General features: G+C 34.1%; 1 protein-coding gene across 6 annotated transcripts in view; it reads left to right on the top strand.

Annotated features, from left to right (window-relative positions):
• The window catches only part of Fur1 (Furin-like protease 1), a 317,043-nt gene that overhangs the window by 275,085 nt on the left and 20,388 nt on the right, over positions 1 to 21,570 (top strand). For all 6 annotated transcript variants that reach the window (XM_073081972.1, XM_073081973.1, XM_073081968.1 and 3 more), the window contains exons 4-9: positions 477 to 631; positions 6,523 to 6,651; positions 9,650 to 9,815; positions 13,125 to 13,297; positions 19,121 to 19,330; positions 19,688 to 19,826. In XM_073081972.1, coding sequence (XP_072938073.1) covers positions 477 to 631; positions 6,523 to 6,651; positions 9,650 to 9,815; positions 13,125 to 13,297; positions 19,121 to 19,330; positions 19,688 to 19,826 — 972 coding nt within the window. The remainder of the gene's footprint in view (positions 1 to 476; positions 632 to 6,522; positions 6,652 to 9,649; positions 9,816 to 13,124; positions 13,298 to 19,120; positions 19,331 to 19,687; positions 19,827 to 21,570) is intronic.

Here is a 21,570-nt window from a genome sequence, read left to right as displayed (position 1 = left end):
AAAGCGGCGCATGGTCTGAAAAAAATAAAAGGTAGGCAATAATCGCGCCGCTTGTCGCTAAGCCCAAGTCCGTGGCTGATCGGTTAACCTTATCTTCACCACAAACCTTTGTGGGCTTGGTATAAATTTAGGCTTTCCAACGTTCCATTTGAATTCTAGACACATTAATATTTATTTAAGATATTGCCTATAAAGTTGACTGTGGCACATAGACATTTGTAATTACTAATTAACCTCTAATATAACTGGTGTGAGGTTAGTCACAAATGAGTTGCTTTGCCGTTAAAGATTAAGGAGTCTCTTCTTGCTGCACAACAAAAAAAGGAGGAATTGTTGAATCAGAACACGAAAGTTTTGTACGCAGCTGTTACAAGTTTGTTTTCAGACACTATATGACACTAAAGCAATACTCGCGATTGTTTAAAAGAATTATCCTATGTATTTATATACATATTAATATTAATTTAATTCTGCAGTTGAGACGAGGTCATCGGAGTTGCCCTCGCCTTCAACAGCCTCAAAACGGGATACAGGGTCCAAAATCCACAACTCTAGAATCAAGGGCCGGCCGCGGTCCGCCGACACCAAGTTCTATTTGAACGACCCCAAATGGCCTCATATGTGGTATCTGGTAAGTAAATAATGTGATCTTTTATCTATTAACACGAAAAAGTAGATATCTTCGTTTTCGTATTCTTTTATAGCATAAAAAGTGCATCTGCATGTAGTTAAAAGATATTCATACAAATAAACAAAATAAAATTTTCTATCTGCCTTTTTAAAATACTGCCATTTTGTGACATAATATCTGCACGGTAATAAACATTTTTATGTCTGTCAATAAGACGCGATGTGAAAACAATGAATAGGATTTTGCTTTATTATATTAAACTAAATATTTGGTTTCAATTTATGGAAATGACATCTCTATTAAATTGAATTTATTTTGAAGCGGAAACATAATTAAATGTTCAACCAATATTTGTCTTTGTATTTAAAGTTCGTATCAAACTAGATATAAATCGAATGGTATTTAAATTTCCTTTGACTAATCGTTGGGCAAATTTGCAATTAATCTAAACTAACTAGTGTAATTTAGTCGATAGATTGAGGCCTTTGTTATTTTATTTCTTTGACGTGCGGTTGGATTTTCTAATTAATAATAAGATTAGCCTAGCTTCAGCTCGGTACTTAATTATTTTCGCTTAATAAAGTGTCTTATTTGGAACAAAACCAATTTTCTGCCCCGTTGCGAACAAATTCCCTTCAATCTTTTACTATCATTTAATTTTCTATTAATTATTATTTATTATTAATAATTAACCCTATTATTTTACTATTTCCTTCATGTTACTCGCTTAGAATAGTGTCATATTTTGAACAAAACATTTTTTTCTTTTTTTTCTGCATTTGTACTTGTACATCACTAATTATTACATTCTATATTATTTTCAATATTTCTTTGTTGGGTTTGGAGGAAAAAAATGTCACATTTAGTCGAAAAAATTTACCTCCACAACTTCATATCCGGCCCTGATTTCACTAATTCTCTTAATGATGTTCGCTTAGTAAAGTGTGTTATTTTGAACAAAAACAATTTTCTGCCCCGTTGCGAACTAATTCCCTTCAATGTTTACTATCATTTAATTTGTTATTAATTATTATTTAGTATTAATAATTAACCCTATCATTTTACTTATATCATTCATGGTGCTCGCTTAGTAGTGTCATATTTTGAACAAAACCAATTTTCTATTTTTTCGCATTTGTACTTGCACATAACTAATTATTACATTCTAAATTATTTGCAATATTTCTTTGTTGGGCTTGAAGGAAAAAAATGTCACATTTAGTCGAAAAAAATTTGGTAGCTCCGCTCTTCGCTGACCCAGGGCCTCAACACCTTCAAATCTGGCCCCGATTTTCTTAATTCTCTTAATGATGTTCGCTTAGTAAAGTGTCTCATTTTGAACAAAACCAATTTTCTGTCTCATCGCAAACTAATTCCCTTAATGAGTCTTGTGTTCGCTAGTCGTCTAACTTTAAGCACACATTAGAGCTAACATCGTCGGTGTACCAATTAGGCACACTTACAGTATTAGGTGTATCCTTATTACTGCATGCAGCATTGTTTAGTACGAGGAAACTATAGAATACAACAGTTACGTTACTCTACTGAACACATCGTATTGAAAGTCAACTCAAATTTCCTAATGTGCAAACTAGGCAAAATTATAGGGTTTCGTAACGAACATATTTTGATCACGTTTCTGGAAAGAAATAAGAAAGAACTAAATAAAATTGAAAGTTTTGTATATTAGTCTCAATATTAATTTAATTGGCATCTCTTATTAACAAACAAACGGTCTAATTGAGAAACCTCCTTTTTTGAAGTCGGTTAAAAATACATCTAAAATTATAAATATTGTAAGGATTAATTCATTTACACTATATATTTAATAATAATTTACATTAAATAAGCAGGTCTGAAAGCTGTTGAGGTAGTGGGAAACTTTATAAAGGGAGGGAAAGAAAGAAATTCGATGTTATAGAACAGATTGTCAGAAAAGTCTTAAGTAAACATCTTACTCATAATATATTCATCGTGCTAATATGAAAGTATGGATATCTCAATTTGTATATGTTCACAAGTGTAAACTTTATCATCTAGGTGTATTGTTCTATCCAATTTATACTCGAGCACTCGAGTTTACGTTTACAAAGAATGACACTAATTTAACTCCATTTTGTTTTCTTTCGCCTCACGATGCACCCGAGATGAAGTTTAATTTTGCTTTTAAAGTTCATAACGTTTCTAAACCGTCGACGTTAATCTCAATTTTGCTTTATAACTCCATTCGAAGGAGAAACCAAAAGTAATTTTGAAGAAAGGAAACGCGAGACTTTTTTGTAAGACTAAAATTTTAATAACTCGAAAAGTTATTTGCGGCGCTTGATAAAATTTAATAACGGTAGAAGCTACCATGCACTAAGCCTTCAAAGTCTATAAACGATCTGACGTAGCATCGGTCGTATCGATATTGCTATGTGAGAGCTGTTGAGTTCCGTCAGTATTTTTGTAAATTTTTAATATCTCGAAAAGTTATTTGCTGATACAATTTAATAACGGTAGAAGCCACCGTGTACTGAGATGCCTACAAAGTCTATAAACGGTCTGACGTAGCGTCGGTCGTATCGATATTGCTACGTGAGAGCTGTTGAATTCGGTCCGTATTTTTGTAACGGACAAATATTTGAAGCCGGACTTGGATGAAATAGAGGAAACTGATACGAGTGCAACATTCTAGCGTTTGATTTCTATCTTCTTTTGCACCGGTCAAATACAGACCTATATATTTGATCCAATAAAAGCAATAAATAACAGTGTATTGCCTACCTGATCTAAAATGGTCACTAAAGCATAAGGAAAGTGTGTAGCTGAAGCAGCTACACACTTTAAGACGTCGCTAGAATGTCTCAAATAAATGTCTATCTTATCCCTTAGATCAAAACTCAGAAGTCGTATACCGCAGATTAAAAGCATAAATACGAGTATTTATGAAATCAAATCTGAAAAATATGGTGAACTTGGTAAAATCTTACATGTGTAGTTAGGATTTTAGATAGGGTGTTTATTAGTAATAGAAAAATGCTGTCGATCTACAGGTTCTACAGGCTATAAGCTGTAGGCTTCTTATTTCTTTCAGGTAACATAGAATTTATTACAAACTAGATGACCCGGTGAACTTCGTACCACCTAATTATGAGTGACTATCTGTACCTCGTGGTTTCACTCGTGTAATTTATGTATTATGTCCATAAACTACTGGTAAATATTAGGAAATGGCCACAGGAGAACAGGAAAATAAAAAATACAATTAAATAAAATTCACTCTACCTCTCTGCACTCTGTTATTTTTTTACCGACTTCAAAAAGGAGGTGGTTATCAATTCGGCCGGTATCTTTTTTTTATGTATGTACACGAATTACTCCGCCGTTAGTGAACCGATTTTAATAATTATTTTTTTAATGTGTTATTTTTTATTGTAGGTTCTAATGAAATTACAAAGTCAGTTCATCATTGACTATTTAAGGGTCTGATAATGTGGCTCGGAGACAAAATATGTAACTCCTCAACCGATCGGGATATTTGAGTTGTGTTTGAAGATATTTGGTGTAAGTTCTAACGAAATTGCAAAGTCAGTTCATCATTGACTATTTAAGGGTCTGATAATGTGGCTCGGAGAAAAAATATGTAACTCCTCAACCGATGGGAATAATTGAGTCGTGTTTGAAGATATTTGGTGTAGGAGGTTCTAATGAAATTGTAAATCATTGACTATTTAGTTAGGTTAGGTTGGAACACATAAGACAATATAAAACTAAGCGGGCAGGGCGCGGCAGCGCCCTGCGAGCGGGCGGTTCCAATCAATGTAAATTCAGACCGTACCTTAATTCATGATCACGTTTATACAATTTTATATTGTATTAATATAAATGTTATTATGTCATCACTAAAAAGGGTAAAAAAAATTTTAACAAAAAAATACAACCGACTTCTATGTCACTACATAGTAAAAAATAATTCAAATAAATGTTGGTTTAGTACATATTTCTGAAGTCGGCGCTCAATATATTTCGTTCGAATTATTTTTTACTTTGTAGTGACATAGAAGTCGGTTGTATTTTTTGTTATTTTTTTTACAAACACGCGAAAAGAAGTACCTATAACTTCAATAACGGTTTTTTTTAAAGAAAGTTTATTTACTTATAGTACTCTAATCGGGTTGTGGAATAGCTAAAAATGCTGAAACAGGTGTGTAAATAGAAAGGCGATTTATAACAGTCTTAAGGGTTGATCTAAAAAAACAAACAGTGACTCAGATGCTTCATTATGTCTTATGATAATTTTCTTAGTGCTCCAAATTAACGGATATTAAATTAAAGTTCCATACCCGATTAAACGACCCTAAAGGTTGATTTTCCAAAAACGGTGAAAAATGTGTTCTATTATTTTGAATCAAAAAGCTAAATTCCAATTTTCATAGACTTTGCTTCAAAATCTGCCGATTTCTAAACGAAGTGTCTTCTAAAGCCAAATGCTAATTTTTACAGTTTTTGCTTCCAAATTAACGGATTTTAATATAAAATTCCAACCCCTACTTAACCAACTTAAGGGTTGATTTTGCAAATATCGTAAAATAGATATTTAATTACTTTCTATCGAAATCCTATCAAATACCAATTTTCATATAGATTTGCATCAAAACTGGGGGACTTTAATACAAACTTTCAACTCTTATTTATTCACGGAAACGCGGTCGAACAGGATAAAAAGTATCCTATGTCCGTCTCCTGGTTCTAAGCTACCTCTCCACCAATTTTCAGTCAAATTGGTTCAGCCGTTGTTGAGTTATAAAATGCTTCACGAAAACGCGGTCGAACGGGATAAAAAGTATCCTATGTCCTTTTCCTGCTTCTAAGCTACCTCTCGATTAATTTTCAGGCAAATTGGTTCAGCCGTTCTTGAGTTATAAAATGACTTCACGGAAACGCGGTCGAACGGGATAAAAAGTATCCTATGTCCGTTTCCAGGTTCTAATCTACCTCTTTACCAATTTTCAGCTAAATCGGTTCAACCGTTCTTGAGTTATAAAATTACTTCAAGGAAACGCGGTCGAACGGGATAAAAAGTATCCTATGTCCGTCTCCTGGTTCTAAGCTACCTCTCCACCAATTTTCAGCCAAATCGGTTCAGCCGTTCTTGAGTTATAAGTGGAGTAACTAACACGACTTTCTTTTATATATATAGATAAAAAGTTTTAATTTGAAACGATTTTTTCTCACTATTTTTTTATCATGAAAATACAGCATTGAAATAAGGTTTTGTTTTCAAGGGATGCGAGCCCTGATTTCTTTGTTTACGTTGTATAAATTGAAAAGATTTTGTGGTGTAGGAAATTGATATTTTAATTTGATCACATATCGTCGGAGCATTCATTCCGTCATTTCGTTTTGACAGCACAATTTTGTAGATACGCTACATTTTCAAATTAAAATCGTTGACGTCAATGGAGGCTTTGCTTTTATTTTGTACAAAATATTTCATTCGGTACAACATACATGACATGGCACATTTTTAATTGTAAACATTTTTGTGATTAATTAGTACTGCCTGACTGTTGCAGTTTAGAACAAAGTCTACCACGTTGGTCACATACTTTACACATATTTAACAATAATATTATGGCGAATCTCTTGTCACAGGATTCTTGATAATTTTACGAGGCAATTGATATTAAATCCTAAATTTTGCTAGGTACTCCCTTAGCGACCAAATTATGCTTAATTAATAAACCGCCAAAAAAAGTATTTTTGGCGATATTTATACCTATTAGTATCATATTAAATACTAAGATGACATTACCTTGACTACCTACACAAATATTTCTCGACCTACCTATCATCGAGATTATATTCGATGTTTTTTATTGATTTATATTTATTTTATTTTTAAACAGAACCGAGGTGGTGGCCTAGATATGAATGTGATACCAGCGTGGCGGGAAGGCATCACCGGCCGGGGAGTGGTGGTCACCATCCTGGATGACGGGCTGGAGACCGACCATCCCGACCTTGCCGATAACTATGTAAGTGTTTTGTTTTTAAACTATACTATATAACTTGTGTGTACTGTAGGACTACCATGAGTTTACAAAAGTATTACTCGCTAGCGACTGCGTAAAATAAATGTATGAAAAATTGTACAGCGCCTCTGGTTACTCGTAGAACTAAAATCCGTAGTGACGTAACTCGATACGTAAAAAACCTATCGAAATCAAATCGCTAGCGAATGTCATTATGATCTATTGCCATACAAATTCGGTCCCATGAGTCATTAATTTGACAGACGTTGTCAAGAAATACCGTAACGATAGTAGTTATGTTATTCACTAGCAAAATGACAATAGTTTTCTATTTACCATTTCTATAGTGGCGTTTCTATGCCAACTCATGGTAATGCTACTGTTGTGTACTATATAACTTTGATTCTTTATAATTATGAAATGGTAAAGTACCACAGTAAGACAATATATTGGTGTTTAGTTTTAGTATTAATTATAGTAAAAACATTTTATACTTGTATCAAATTACATCGAAATAGACAAATTGAACAATTGACGGTCATTTGTTGAATAATTCGCGAAAACATAATTATATCGTAATTATAAAGCAGTAATCGTAAACATTCTTTGAACTGGAACATATCAGTTTAAGCGAATGGTAAGTAATTAGCACGATAATTGCTTGAAAGCATGCCAACACTGGCCGCTTGCTACTACGAATTACTCTAAATGGCATCTAGGAGCTATTACTTTGTTTAAAATTGCAATAATAAAAGAAAATTAAGTTTAAATTTAACTTTAAAGAGAGAAAAATATTATAAAAATAAATTTAGTTTTGTACATTTTTTTTATAATATGGGAGTAACAGACGAGCATGCAGTCCACCTGATAGTAAGTGGCTACTGCCTCCCATAGACATCTGTAATCAACCCCAGATAGGATTAGATATATCTACCAAAGTCGCGCCACAGATGCGCCGCTACCCCTGATTACTAAGCTGGAACGCCTCGGAAAAGAATATCTCCGTTACGACATCCTTCAAACCAGAACACAGCAGCGCTTAAAACTGCTGTTATGAGGCAGTAAAAGGTGTGGCGGTAGTGCAGCCGGAGTCGAACCACAAAGGGTTCTACCACCCCATTATTAAATTCATTTTGTGAAGTGTGTTTAATGATCTACAAAATTATAACTGTTATTTTTCTCAATCTCTTACCATGTAATTTAACGTTTTCCGAGGCGTAGCAGTAGATTAATACATATACGCTTGGATTGACTAGTTAAGTAGTTACTCGAATCATTATCTATTACTGTAGCAATATGGTGGAAGATTATCCTCCTAACCGCCTCTGGGTTAACAAGCAGAAATCCGAACTAAGCAATTAAACATTTATCGTATGCAGTCTACAATTCCACGTATTTCTAAGCGTCAAAAATATTTTCCTCACAAAACAATTCTCGACTTAAATAAATGGAATTGAAACCAATAGCAACCTATTTCTTTTTCCGTATTCTAAGTCGGCTTTCGTAATATCGGGCGAATAGAAATGTATTTCCTGTATTGTGACGTTGATCGTGATTGGCATCGATAGAATTTCCTGTGTGATTTTTAATATTTTTTGATGCCGATTTATTTACGGCATGAACCGCCAAAGCAAAATATTTGCTACTGGCATACTGTTCGAGCCAATAACAACCTTTTTTCTTTTATTTCTGTGTTGTAAGTCGGCCGAACTGTGTTTAGGTTTTTTGAACAGAAATGTATTTTCAGGCTTTTTGGCACTGTTAGAATTTCCAGTCGTTTTAAATATCTTTAATTGCCAATTTGTTTCTAGCTTGAATTCATTAGTGTACTAAAATGGCATTTCGCATTTATATACTATCCTGTTCTATATATATATCCTGTTCTATATATCCATTTACTTGACGTTTGTATGTATTATTTTATACTACAGAATTCCATATATCATTATGATTTGTGTACTTAACACAACTTAGAATCTTATAGGACAATACCATAGTGATGCATTGATAAATAAATAAAAAGCAATTAATCATTCACCATTCAGGGATGATATATTTTGATTGAGCGTAGAAGCGGTAACGATACGTAAATATGCACAAATCATCTATCAAGTCGGAATGGGAGCGTCCCGCGATAGAACCGCGCTCCGAGTGACATTCGTGAACAAAGGCGGTCGAGTTTCAAATTACACGATTCATTTCGCTATGCGGCTTTAATCTCAGTGTTGGCAGTGAAAAAATGGGTAATTGGGTCGCTGTTATTACACGAAAGCGATATGTGTGCAATGTTTCGGAACGGTGCATAAGCGGCCTCATCTGTAGAATGTACACCCGATCATACTCATTGCGCTGACTGATGATTTTTCATGAGCATCAAATTCAATCGTCAATGAATGCTACAGAGAGCGCTTTGTATCGCTGATTGTAATGATACGCTATCGGGAATGCATTTATAAAGTAACGGCAGCGTATTTAACTGCTCGTTAAATCGAAAATGAGAGGCTTTTACGTTGAATACCTCATTGATGACAATAATTTGTTACATGAATTAATATTGTGATACAATGGCTTTAAATATGTGTCTCTGATTAGCTTGTTTGGTTCTCCTTGCATTGTATGCTACATTGGATATAAATATTCTCTAACGAGTGATACGTATATTTTATATGTCTAAGTTTTCTACCAAGCCGTTTTAATGTAGAAAAGACTAAATTATACCAGATACATTGGCGTTATGCTCCATCTCATCTATCAGCCCTTAGAAATCTCATATAAAACAGGCTTCCTCTTTAATAACCATATCGTAGTCACTAAGAAGAACATATTGACCATCTCCTGGATTGTCTATAATCTCTAGATACACCATCCATTGGGAGATAGGACCAAGTGAAATAATGTAGCGTTAAGTAGCTTTAAACATTTGTTACAATTTATATTATTCAGTAGGCACATTTAAACCGATATTATACGAGTATTTTCTCTTACGCTTCTTTTGCAACAGGATCCAATGGCGTCATACGACGTGAACTCCCACGACTCCGACCCGCAGCCGCGGTACGACATGATCGACTCAAACCGGCACGGCACGCGCTGCGCTGGGGAAGTGGCCGCCACCGCGAACAACTCGCTCTGTGCTGTCGGTGTTGCCTTCGGAGCGAGGGTTGGAGGTAAGATTCCACAATTGTTTCTAATTAAGTACTATTTTATAAGACACCTGATGGGTTTTCAAAATAACTATCATCCTGGAAGCCTGTAAACTCTTATTAATTTTGGACACCATCTCTGCATCTCTGAGCCAGACAGCTCTGAGCTGTTTAAACCGGTATTAAAATAGGATTTGCGAATCCTATCCGACAATATTTATTGTATCTTATCCTATATATTGCTACTTAGTACGAAGCAATGCATTTGAATTTATCTTAATAAAACCATTGATATGGTTAACATTAAGCTTTGTTGCTTAATACTTTTATTTAACACGTGTTAATCCGTATTATGCAGTCACTATACCTTATTTTATGATTGACACCTTTTAATAATTAACTTCTTCTTCGTATAGTAGGTTAAATGAAACTTGCTACCAATTTACTGCTACAGAGAATATCACTTCACGCTAGCTTCGAACATATTAGGTAACGTGTTTAAAATGTAATCCCAGTATCACCCGTAGCTCATTGATGGGTCTATCAAAGTGATCAAAGTGTATTAGAGGCCAACAAGTTTATGCTACAGTGTACACTGTACACACGGTACGGGCTACGAGATTGCTACGAAAATTCATAATGACGATGCATGCGTTATGTGATAGTAGCGATACTGTGTTTATTTATCGTAGCGTAAAAGGTGGATAAGCTTTTAAAAGTTATACCGTAATCTTGCAATGACTTTGTAGATTTCATAATTAAGATTAACCAAGTCATGATTGTATAGTAAGGTATAGTGAACATTTAAAATTAAAGAATAAATATTTACGTATTTGAATATGTAGGTACGAAATGACTTTATATTAAAAGTGGTATGTTAGGTTAGAAGTAATTTTATTTGTGAGATTTCCACAGCGTTTATACAATATATAGTGAAAAGTACCGCTATTTAAATTTGTTAAAATCTCTTTACCGCTATATTCCAATCAGGAAACACATTAAACGTGCTACCAACAATTTATCGCTTCAAAGAAATACACTGTTATGGGCAAGTGTCAAACACGTGTTTAAAATATTATGCATATTCTGCGGCATCGGATCATTGATGGGTATATCAAAGTGTATTAGATGAAACACAAATTTGTGCTACGGTGCTCACACGTTATAAGCTACGAAACTAAGTCGCTACGAAAATTAATAATGGTCATTGTAGCAAATATTAAATAAATGGTTTTGGTTAAAGTTATAAAGACGTGGAAAATAACCCTCAGATACTTTTTTGTATAATAATATTTTTTTGTTATAATTTTGTGTAGACTGTTTTTTGTTTCGCTGATTATTAACTTTATGTCAAGGTATTACGTATTATTTCTTCTTTTTAATATTGGGTATTATGACCCAAAGAGATCATCAGACTCAAATGTTTTTAATCAACATAATACAAGTAATGCAAATATGTCTTATCATATCAAGGTTCGATTAGGAATTGTTGATTTTTAATAAACTGTACTGTTATCGCGTTATTATGACTGGAAATCGTGTAAATAATATTTTATTCAGCTATTTGTTAAAATGGATATTACCTTTAAGTCCATTTATTTCACAGACGATTTAACTTCGTTACCGGGTTGTGAATAATTAAGCCTACGAGAGAGCTTCACTACGGTTGCAATTCTCTTTAGGCATCTAGCTGCGTCCAATGCAATCGAAATGTTTGCAGTTTAATTAAAAACGGGGTTTTGCTATGTTATTTTTACATATTCTCATGGCTCTCAAATCTAAAAGTAGTGATAGACTTTTGGTTGAATATCGGCCCCTCATTCCCCTGAATGGTCCGAGGAGTCAGTTCAGGCCGAATTGCACGGACGTTTGAGTTTTTCAGTTATAATATGCATATTAGAAATTATCTATGACTAACCTTTATCTGAGAATGATGACAGATGTCCATGAGCAGCAGTATCAATAGATGGATTACAAGCTCGTTTATACTTCTATGTTATAAAAATACAACAATTAGGGTCTGACGGAAATACTGATGGTTAATTTTTTTTGTAAAATCGTTAAACTATAGAAAAGTTATGATCTTATATAGTAATTGTAGTAGATCTTACTAGACATCGGTCACAAATCAGACATCGATTGAAATGTCTTTAATCCAACATACCTGACAATACAATCAACGTTTCAGTGAAGATGGGAATTTATTTGAACATGTCTGTACATAAATTGGAAGTTGTAACATTTTATGCCCAAATAAAGCTACAGCTTCGATGGAAGTTTATTTAGCGTAGCCCCGAACCTTTTTGCGTTCCTATTATGTATGTATAAACAAAGGCGTGATTGCGATTTCCCTGTACTGTATCCTTTACGAGGGTTTCATGACCCTTACAAGCAAAATAAGAATGAAATGACTCCGTTTGTTTACCGTTTTCCCATCTTCGGCAGATTAACTTCAATTTTTTACATGGTTTGCTCATAGCTTTAGGTACTCGGGTTCACCGTTTGATCCCGAAAAAATCCCGGATGTAGGAAAAAGTTTTATAATATTGAAGTTTGAATATATCCCATATAGCCGTAATACAATCGGAGTACTTGTTGCTTGTGTTTTAGCTTTGTTCATCTAAATCTGTGGGAATTATTTGTTAGAACGTAGCAATATTTTTTTGAAAACCATTTTACTTCTTTCTAAAGGTTATTTCATTTCAATAGCTTAGCACCAACGAAAAACGGAATAAGTATATCTATCTACTAATAAAACTTTTATCTAATAAGCAATTTTACAACTTTTTAACTAATTACATCTCGAATGAGTTTCAACTTAGAACTCTGTTGTTTAATTAAATAATGATTTATTAACTGCTTCATTTTTTACAAGTTAATTTCTGAAAAAAAAAATGTGAATAAATATTTCTTCTTTTCAATTTATATACTTATTAAGGTGTTTATACAACTGAAGAGTATAGAAGGTGGTAGAACCCTTTGTGGTTCGACTCCGGCGGCACCACCGCCACACCTATTTCTACCTAATAACAGCAGTGTTAGGCGCTGCTGTGTTCCGGTTTGAAGGGTGTGGTAAGGGAGACAGACTTTTCCGAGGCGTTCCATCTTAGTCCTCAGGGGTAGCGGCGCATCTGTGGCCGACCTCAGGTAGGAATATTAAATCCTATCTGGGATTGATTACAAATGTCCATGGGCGGCAGTAGCCACTTACCATCACGTGGACTGCAAGCTCGTCTGCTACTCTGATATTATAAAAAAAAAAAAAAAAAAAACTTGTACAAAAATCCCTATTGTATTACTTTTGTGGTAATATTTTTGTATTTTTATTCGCAGGCGTGCGTATGTTAGACGGTGACGTCACAGATGCAGTGGAAGCGAGATCTCTAAGCCTCAACCCTCAGCATGTGGACATCTACAGTGCCTCGTGGGGACCTGATGATGACGGGAAGACCGTGGACGGACCTGGAGAGCTGGCCACCAGAGCTTTCATTGAGGGTGTTACTAAGGTAACTTCATAGTTTTATTTGACCAAAATAATGCGTTAAACGTCATAAACGCAGTAATAAGTTTGACCCTTATTATTTTTAAATACTTTAAAACTATAAGCAAGAATTATTTAGTCTTCAATGCAATTTATCATTTAGTTCTTTCTCAGTTAATAAAATATTACAAACATTTCACATTTCTTATCCTATAAAAATGCAAAACATTTTTTTTAAACTCTTAACTTACACGCAGACTTGTCGCCTCTTCTCATTATTCTGAAGAAGTTACATAAAATTGAGATGACACATGTTTATCCTACATGCATGCAAAATGACGACATTCCTATTTACCATAATAATATCCATTCTCTTTAAATTTGACCCAGAAAGTAGGGCCATTTTCTCTTCGCAACGTCTTAAAAGGAAAAAGATTTATCAGATGGCCGTAATGTTTTCTCTTATCGTCTTCAAGATTTATTGGATGAATTATTGATACAATAACAGTGATTTTATCTACATACTGAAGTTACGTTTTATGGTTTGGTAGAAACTTTGCTTTCGAATATGATCTTGTAAGTAATTTACATAAAGACTGTGATTTTTATTCGAGGCATATTTTTTCTTATTTCTTTTTTAACTAATGTGCAAAAAAGGGGAGATTTTTACTTTGGTATATTATATTCTAATGGGTATAATATGTACTTAACAATGCAGTAACTAATTAACCCTAGTTATTACTTTAATTATCTATTTATCATTTTCCTATTAAACATCGAAATTTGTCAATTTCAAATAGAAATTGTAAAAATTAAACGGTATTGTATGAATCTAAATCCACAGGTAGCTTTGTTTTATAGAAATAAAAAAGTGTTACCGAAATGTAAAGAGCCCGTTACCATTTTTTTTTCTCAACGGATTTCAATTATATGCTGGCGTCATTTTTATGTGGAACTATTTATTTAAAGTTTTCTTTTAAGTTTATAGTAAGAAACCTAGATGCTGAATATAAATTGTCATAGGACCAAACCCTGTAAATAATTTAAGCGTAAAATAGTTGCGACAGATGGCCAGAAGAACATGAAATTATTAGAGTCCTTTTTTGCCATATCTGGAACCAAGAGATGAGACGAGAGCAAATGAACGTAACTACGAGTATGACAGATTTACAGTAGAATACTACGGACATTGCGTACCCTAATGAAAACAGGCGAGCTTTCACCAAAAGCTAATAAAACACAGTGATGTATGCCCCGCGTCCTGTGAGAATACGGGAAATACATAAACAGAACAGAAACTTCACATATTTATTCTGCAACTGACAAACCAACAGCTGTAAATAACGTTTAATAGCATTTGCAGTTTAACGCAAAAACAGCACGAAATAAATAAACCTTTATGAGTATTTATTAACTGTGTGGATTACTGGGTACTAAAATAGAAATTATAAAGTTTTTAAAACGAATAGTTCCCTACCAAAAAATCCCTATTCCATACGTAGCAGAGACTTACTTTTAATTGGATCAAGGACAACTAAAGTCATTGATTTCTATCCCGTTGGGATTTGAATTAAGGATCATCTGGTTGATAGATCAGTGTAGGTGACGGAAATATTAGTATATAAAATTTCAAGATGTTAGTTTTATTTATTGATGCGATGCCGTATAGGTAGGCCTTATAGGTGAGTCGAAAATACTTTATAATCAATCTATTACTGTCATATTAAAACATTGATAGATATCATGTAAAATGATCTATACCTATGCACTTCTGAATAACAACTACGCACGCACGTACGCTCTACGAACACACAATGATTTATTGTATTCTTGTGTCCTTTTAAAAGTAAAAATCAATCCACTTTCTACATTGAAGCATCGTTAAGTATGCCGTAGACCCTTATTGCAGGGGTGGAGAAGGAATCCCGAATTTGTGTCGCCATGGCAACCCGGTAGTAATTTCGGTAATGACGCAATTATTTCCCCCACCATTCCCTGCGTGCGGTCAAGTGATCTTGAACGTAAAATTTGCATAATGTTGTTTACCTTTCCCTCCCATTTTCGTGACGTAAGTGCTGTAATATTAGGGTCGTATGAAGCTTTTATCGAAATATTGCTCACATTATATATTATGTTTCATGTCCATTTAGAGCCCCCGCAAACTACACAATTTATCGAACGATACTTAAGGCGATTCGGTGTCAGCCGATAAAGAAGTTTGAGGGTTACATGTTTGTTTTCAAAGATTTGTATCGGTAAACAATCGCCCGATAAAAAGTCTATTATCTGCTGGAGTTCTTAACATGAAAAGACATAACTAAATATTGTAGCCTTGGAGTGAGTAGCGGTGATTAAAAGTGATTAAAATTAAAGTGGTTAAAATTCGGCTATAAAATTAGGGATCTAAGGTGCGAATCCCAGGTCCCAGGAACGTTCTTTGAATTTTTGCGTATTATACATGAATTGTGACTTGCTTACACTTGAAGGTTCTTTAATAATTAGTTCTCGCTTAAGTCTAGTGAATTATGCACTAAGCCCCTTTCACTCAAGAAGATGACTCGTACCAAGCAGTGGGACAGTAATAATCATAGGCGCCTGGGATTCAAACCTCGGCTTCTAGATTGAGAGGCCGAACTTAAAACCATTAAGCTATCACCGTTTCTTTCTGCTTGTATTACTGAAATTAAAATAATACTCCGAAAAATAATTTCAATTTCCGCATAATAACTCTTAACCCAAACCATAAGCGCCCTTCGTTCCCGAAAATACATTCACACAATTCATTAGTTCAAAGTAATTTAACATGTCGTGTTTTCTATAAGCCTTTAATTAATCCCTGTTTAATTGTGTTATATGTATGCAATGTCGGTTAAATTAATTCGCATTTAATTATAAACCACCATTGGCAGACCGTCAAAGTTAACACAGGATAATTACTTTAATTGTAATCAGTGTAATAATAGGGATCCGCTGAATTCAATCAATTGGAGGTAATTTGAATCTAGGTAGGTATTTATACGAGGTGCATAATTATAGTACCACTGATAATCGAGCAAAAGTTATGGGTTCGATTCCCGGGGATGCAAATATAAAAGTGACAGAGAATTCATATCTGTTTAGTGGTTTAATCTGACGACCCGCGTGGCGGAGCGGTCACCATCTCGGTCTGACGCGCAGAGGGTCCCGGGTTCGATCCCCGGCCAAGACAGATTTCTAAATGATGAATTTAGATTTCTGTTTCTGGGTCTGGATTTTTGTGTATTTGTCTCTGTGTGTGTCCATAGCACCCACGATACAGGGAATCCTAGTGTGGGGCTGTGAGTGTAGAAAGCGTTTTAATTACTTTGTTTAAGAAGTTATTGTTAAGTGCTGCTGTGTTTTTATGGGTGTGGCACGTTTGAACTTTGTTTTTAGAACTAGTAACGCATCTGAAGCCGAGGCTCAAGTAGGACTTTAATCCTATCTGGGATTTATTACCTTTAGATATTCATAGGGAGCAGTACCCAACTACTCTTAACTAGCATTCTCGTTTGCTACCCCTCTAATATTAAAAAAAAATCTCCTTATTCAAAGCTGAAAAATTATAGAATGGAGTATAAAAAAACAATCATATCATGTATCGTTTAAATAACTGTTATATGCAAATTTTAGACAAATGTTATCTTTAAATGTGTACTCCAAATAGGGACGTTACGATAGGTACGAGTAAATACAAGTACTTACTCGATACTCGATACTTTCGACGCCACGTAGGTACGTTTTATATCGTTATACAAACAAATTAACATATAACCATTTATTGTAGATCAAAATTCGAAGATCTATTTTTTGAGAAATCGATCCTCGCATTGATTCCGATACAAGTATCGATGGTTTTTATTCCATACTTAGTAAGACTCAATATATCATAACTGACACGATGTCGGGAAAAAATATTGATACCGATATGAGTGGTATCGTTTCACCCCTAGAGCGATCCGTAACGGAAAGGGTCAGTTCGCGTAGGCGTCGTATAAAATATTCGTGAATGAATTTCGCGTCCTATTTTGTATCTCGGTTCAATATTTTAGATTCTACATGCGATAAGTAGCCATTGTGTTCAGAAGTGTGTAGGTGTACAGATGATTAATATCCCACGGGTAAGTAAGAGGTAATGTAAGAGGGTCACGACGGAAGATACTGAATTCAGAGGTTGAATACGGTGTATTCATTTTGATATTATTTATATGGACCACGGGCTCTTTTGTTAATCACTTTAGGATATATCTAAAGAGAAGTTATTATACTCGTATGTACAATTGCTTCCAAAAATATTTTAAAGTAGATACCTATATATTTTTCATATTGTGCCTATCGATTTTTATATTCTTTGCTGTTTTAAATTACCTGTATTGACTTATTACTAAAAAACAACTCATCATTAAAATTTTCGGTAGGATTTGAGTATCTCCCTACTGTTCTTAGTTACTTTATATTTAAGAGTATTTACTTTTTATTTAAGAGTAATATTTAAAAATCCTTATTAAATTAGAAATATTTTTATTCGTACAAAAAAGGCTTCATATTATTTTTATTACTTAGTATACGTGCAATTATTTATTGTACAAATAAGTTAATTAACTCGTACTATCTTATTTATAGTCCATTGAAATGTTACATTTTTTAGGCCTTAGTGTGCATTTGTCAGAGGACGCAATTTTATTTTTTTAATGTGTAGGGGGGGTCAGTAGAAGCTTAAGTTCAAGTTTGTGGGGTCGGCACCCTTATCCCCCGGCCGCCATCTTGGAAAAGGGGGTGCAAAGGGTTTTCGCGCTGTATCTCGTAAACTAGTTACCCTACAGAAAATTTAATCAAACATAAAATGTAGCAAATTAAATTTCCTACAATTTTATTTCTATTACTTTTTATCGTCAAGTGACCAACAAAAAAGTTATAAACAAAAATAAATGAAAATTTTGTAATAAATTTCCTTTTGGAGGTTATAACTTTTTTTCAGTTCATTTTACAATAAAATGACATCACAGCAATTTTGTAGAGGGTTTTTCAACGAACAATTTCCTCTATATAATTGTTTCATTTTATTTATTTATCTAGGTTTTACAGCGCTCCAAACTTGAACGGATTCTCGAATGCTCATAGGGATGCAATAAAAACTAAAAATTAGGCTTACTTTTCTATCTATTTTTTTTTTATTCATACAATTTATTATGATCTTAACATTCCTATGCTATTATTAAACTATGTTTGGAGCGCTGTAAAACCTAGATAAATAAATAAAATGAAACAATTATATAGAGGAAATTGTTCGTTAAAAAACCCTCTACAAAATTGCTGTGATGTCATTTTATTGTAAAATGAACTGAAAAAAAGTTATAACCTCCAAAAGGAAATTTATTACAAAATTTTCATTTATTTTTGTTTATAACTTTTTTGTTGGTCACTTGACGATAAAAAGTAATAGAAATAAAATTGTAGGAAATTTAATTTGCTACATTTTATGTTTGATTAAATTTTCTGTAGGGTAACTAGTTTACGAGATACAGCGCGAAAACCCTTTGCACCCCCTTTTCCAAGATGGCGGCCGGGGGACAAGGGTGCCGACCCCACAAACTTGAACTTAAGCTTCTACTGACCCCCCCTACACATTAAAAAAATAAAATTGCGTCCTCTGACAAATGCATACCCAAATGTAACTTTTCAATGGACTATTAAGACTTAATCAAAGAGTTTATTCGTATAAAATATTAATTTACATTATAAAAAGAAATCTCAATCTTATTTGAAAATGTTATTTCTTTTGCACTTTATTTTTGGTACATTATTCTAATAATAGCCATGGAATCCTCAGGGTCGTAACGGAAAGGGTTCTATCTTCGTGTGGGCGTCCGGTAACGGGGGTCGGGAGCACGACAACTGTAATTGCGACGGGTACACCAACTCCATATGGACGCTGTCGATATCCTCGGCGACGGAGCGAGGCGAGGTGCCGTGGTACTCCGAGATGTGTAGCTCCACGCTCGCTGCTACGTATAGCAGTGGTGCTATTAATGAGAAACAGGTAACTTGCAATTTTTCTCCATATAAAATAAAGTAACTTTTAGAAATCTTGTAATTTTAGAGCTTAGCACGTCATTTGACTGGCGAGGCGTAGGTGTCGAGGACTATTACGATTTTTAATTTCACTGTGTAATATGTAACAAACAGCATTCGCTTAAGTCAGCGATTCTCAATCTTTTTACGTCAGTTCTGCGTGGGTTATTATTGGTATTAGTTTAAGCCGAATTAACCATTCCTCTCTCCTGTATTTTTCTTTAACGTCCCCCCTGTAAGTCTACTTCGTAAAGTATTGGTTTTACTGTTACTTAACAAAACATCTGATTTTACCTTTACCATAATTTATAAATTAACTTAACAGGTAGTCACAACGGATCTCCACCACTCGTGTACAGCTGGACATACGGGTACCTCAGCGTCAGCTCCGCTCGCTGCCGGCATCTGTGCGCTCGCGCTACAAGCCAACAGGGACCTCACGTGGAGAGACATGCAGCACATTGGTATGGCACCTTTATTACGATCATTTACCAAGTTGCTTCAATCTAAATGTAGTAGTCAACATTTATTTTATTTATTTATTTTATTTAATAAGTTTTTGTACACAAAATAAATCATATAATACAGAAGTCATAGAAATAACGTACAAAGGATTGCTTATTCCCGAATGGAATTTCTTCCAGCAAAATTAGTGTGCAAAAAAAATATATATCAATAATAATAATAAATATATACTATATATACATACATATATATATATATATATATATATATATATATATATATATATATATATATATATATATAACATAGATGGATACATACCGAAAATACACATATACAATTAGTACATCATGGGTAGTTTGCAGCGACAACACCGCCACTTCTAGGTATATCAGAGGCGATCAAACCTTAGGTGGAAGTCAAATCTTATCTGGAGTTGATTACAGATGACCATGGGTGGCAAATGTCACTTACCATCAGATGGACCGCATGCTCTATAATTAATAAGACTTCTCAAGAGTGATTAGGACTAATACAATGTAATTTATGTTATTGCCTTTTTACTCGTATGTTCACGAATGTATTCACCACAGAATTGTATTAAACATAGCTGTAATATTCATGTATTTATCATGTCTGTGGTATTCACTAATATGATAATATCTAAGTACTGTTTGATAAACAATTCTATTCCAATAACATCTCTATTCAATCTCCGGCCCTAGCTCGAGTTAAACTCAGCTTGATTGACGCGCAGTCACGTAGCGCCAGGTATTCTAGCGCGCCAAATTACATTACTCCCATTGCACGGCGGTTCAGTGCGCGACCTACTGTGGTATTCTAGACCTAAATATTCCCGATACCTATACAGAATTTTGTAGTATCTCTGCTTTAGTTCGCTGCGATTTTTTCTAGCTACAATATTTTTACACGCTTTAATGTAATTGAATTTGAATGAACTCATGGTGTACTTATATTTCGCTGCTGTTGAAATACGCACACGCGTAACAAATGAAAATGTAAGTAAAAGATAGTATTACGAATACAATGTAAAAGATAGTATTAACAAAAGAAAGCTATTGTGCGTCTGTGCACGTGGGCAAAATAATTATTTTTATTTTAGGTTTATACATTTACTATAAAGCTACACTTATAAATTTGTAGTGATATAATAAAGTAGCAGCATCATGAACCACTAAAGTAGGAGAGATGAATGGACGCGAAACAGACATAAATTGGAATGAGTCTATGAATGCACAAAATTTCACAAAAATATAAATCAGAGTACTAACATACGATACATTATTATAAGACGTAAATTCAAAACACAAATGTTTTTCGTGTTAAAGTTATTATCAAGCTCTCGTTTAAAATGTACTCCGTAAATAAAAGCGCACATTAAATTAACATAAGCTCCATTTTTAAAGAGTCACTAAAGAACGGTATTATAGTACGCGTCTTCCCTTATAATTGTTGAACAGTTAACGTTACAAATGTAGAACATTTCAGAGTAATTACAGACAGTCAACTGCCACTGTAATTGCCTCGCCTGATGAGCTAATTTCCAGTACTTAAGGAAGTTTTCAGTACTAAAAGAGCAACTAGGTGGGTATTACAGTCGGTCTAAGTTAGTCTTGGGACTAATTGATCGTGTTGTTTATGTTTGAACTTTGGCAGATATAGTGGCTTTATTGCAGAATTTATAGGAACGTTTAAATGGCGAAGTTATATCATTTCGTACTG

The sequence above is a fragment of the Epargyreus clarus genome, unplaced genomic scaffold (assembly GCF_041222505.1).
Source record: "Epargyreus clarus isolate Ecla_fem2 unplaced genomic scaffold, WU_Ecla_fem_2.2 ptg000017l, whole genome shotgun sequence".
NCBI classification, from domain to species: Eukaryota; Metazoa; Arthropoda; class Insecta; order Lepidoptera; family Hesperiidae; genus Epargyreus; species Epargyreus clarus.
Note: the sequence above shows the minus strand (reverse complement) of the source record. Positions and strands in the feature narration are given on the sequence as shown.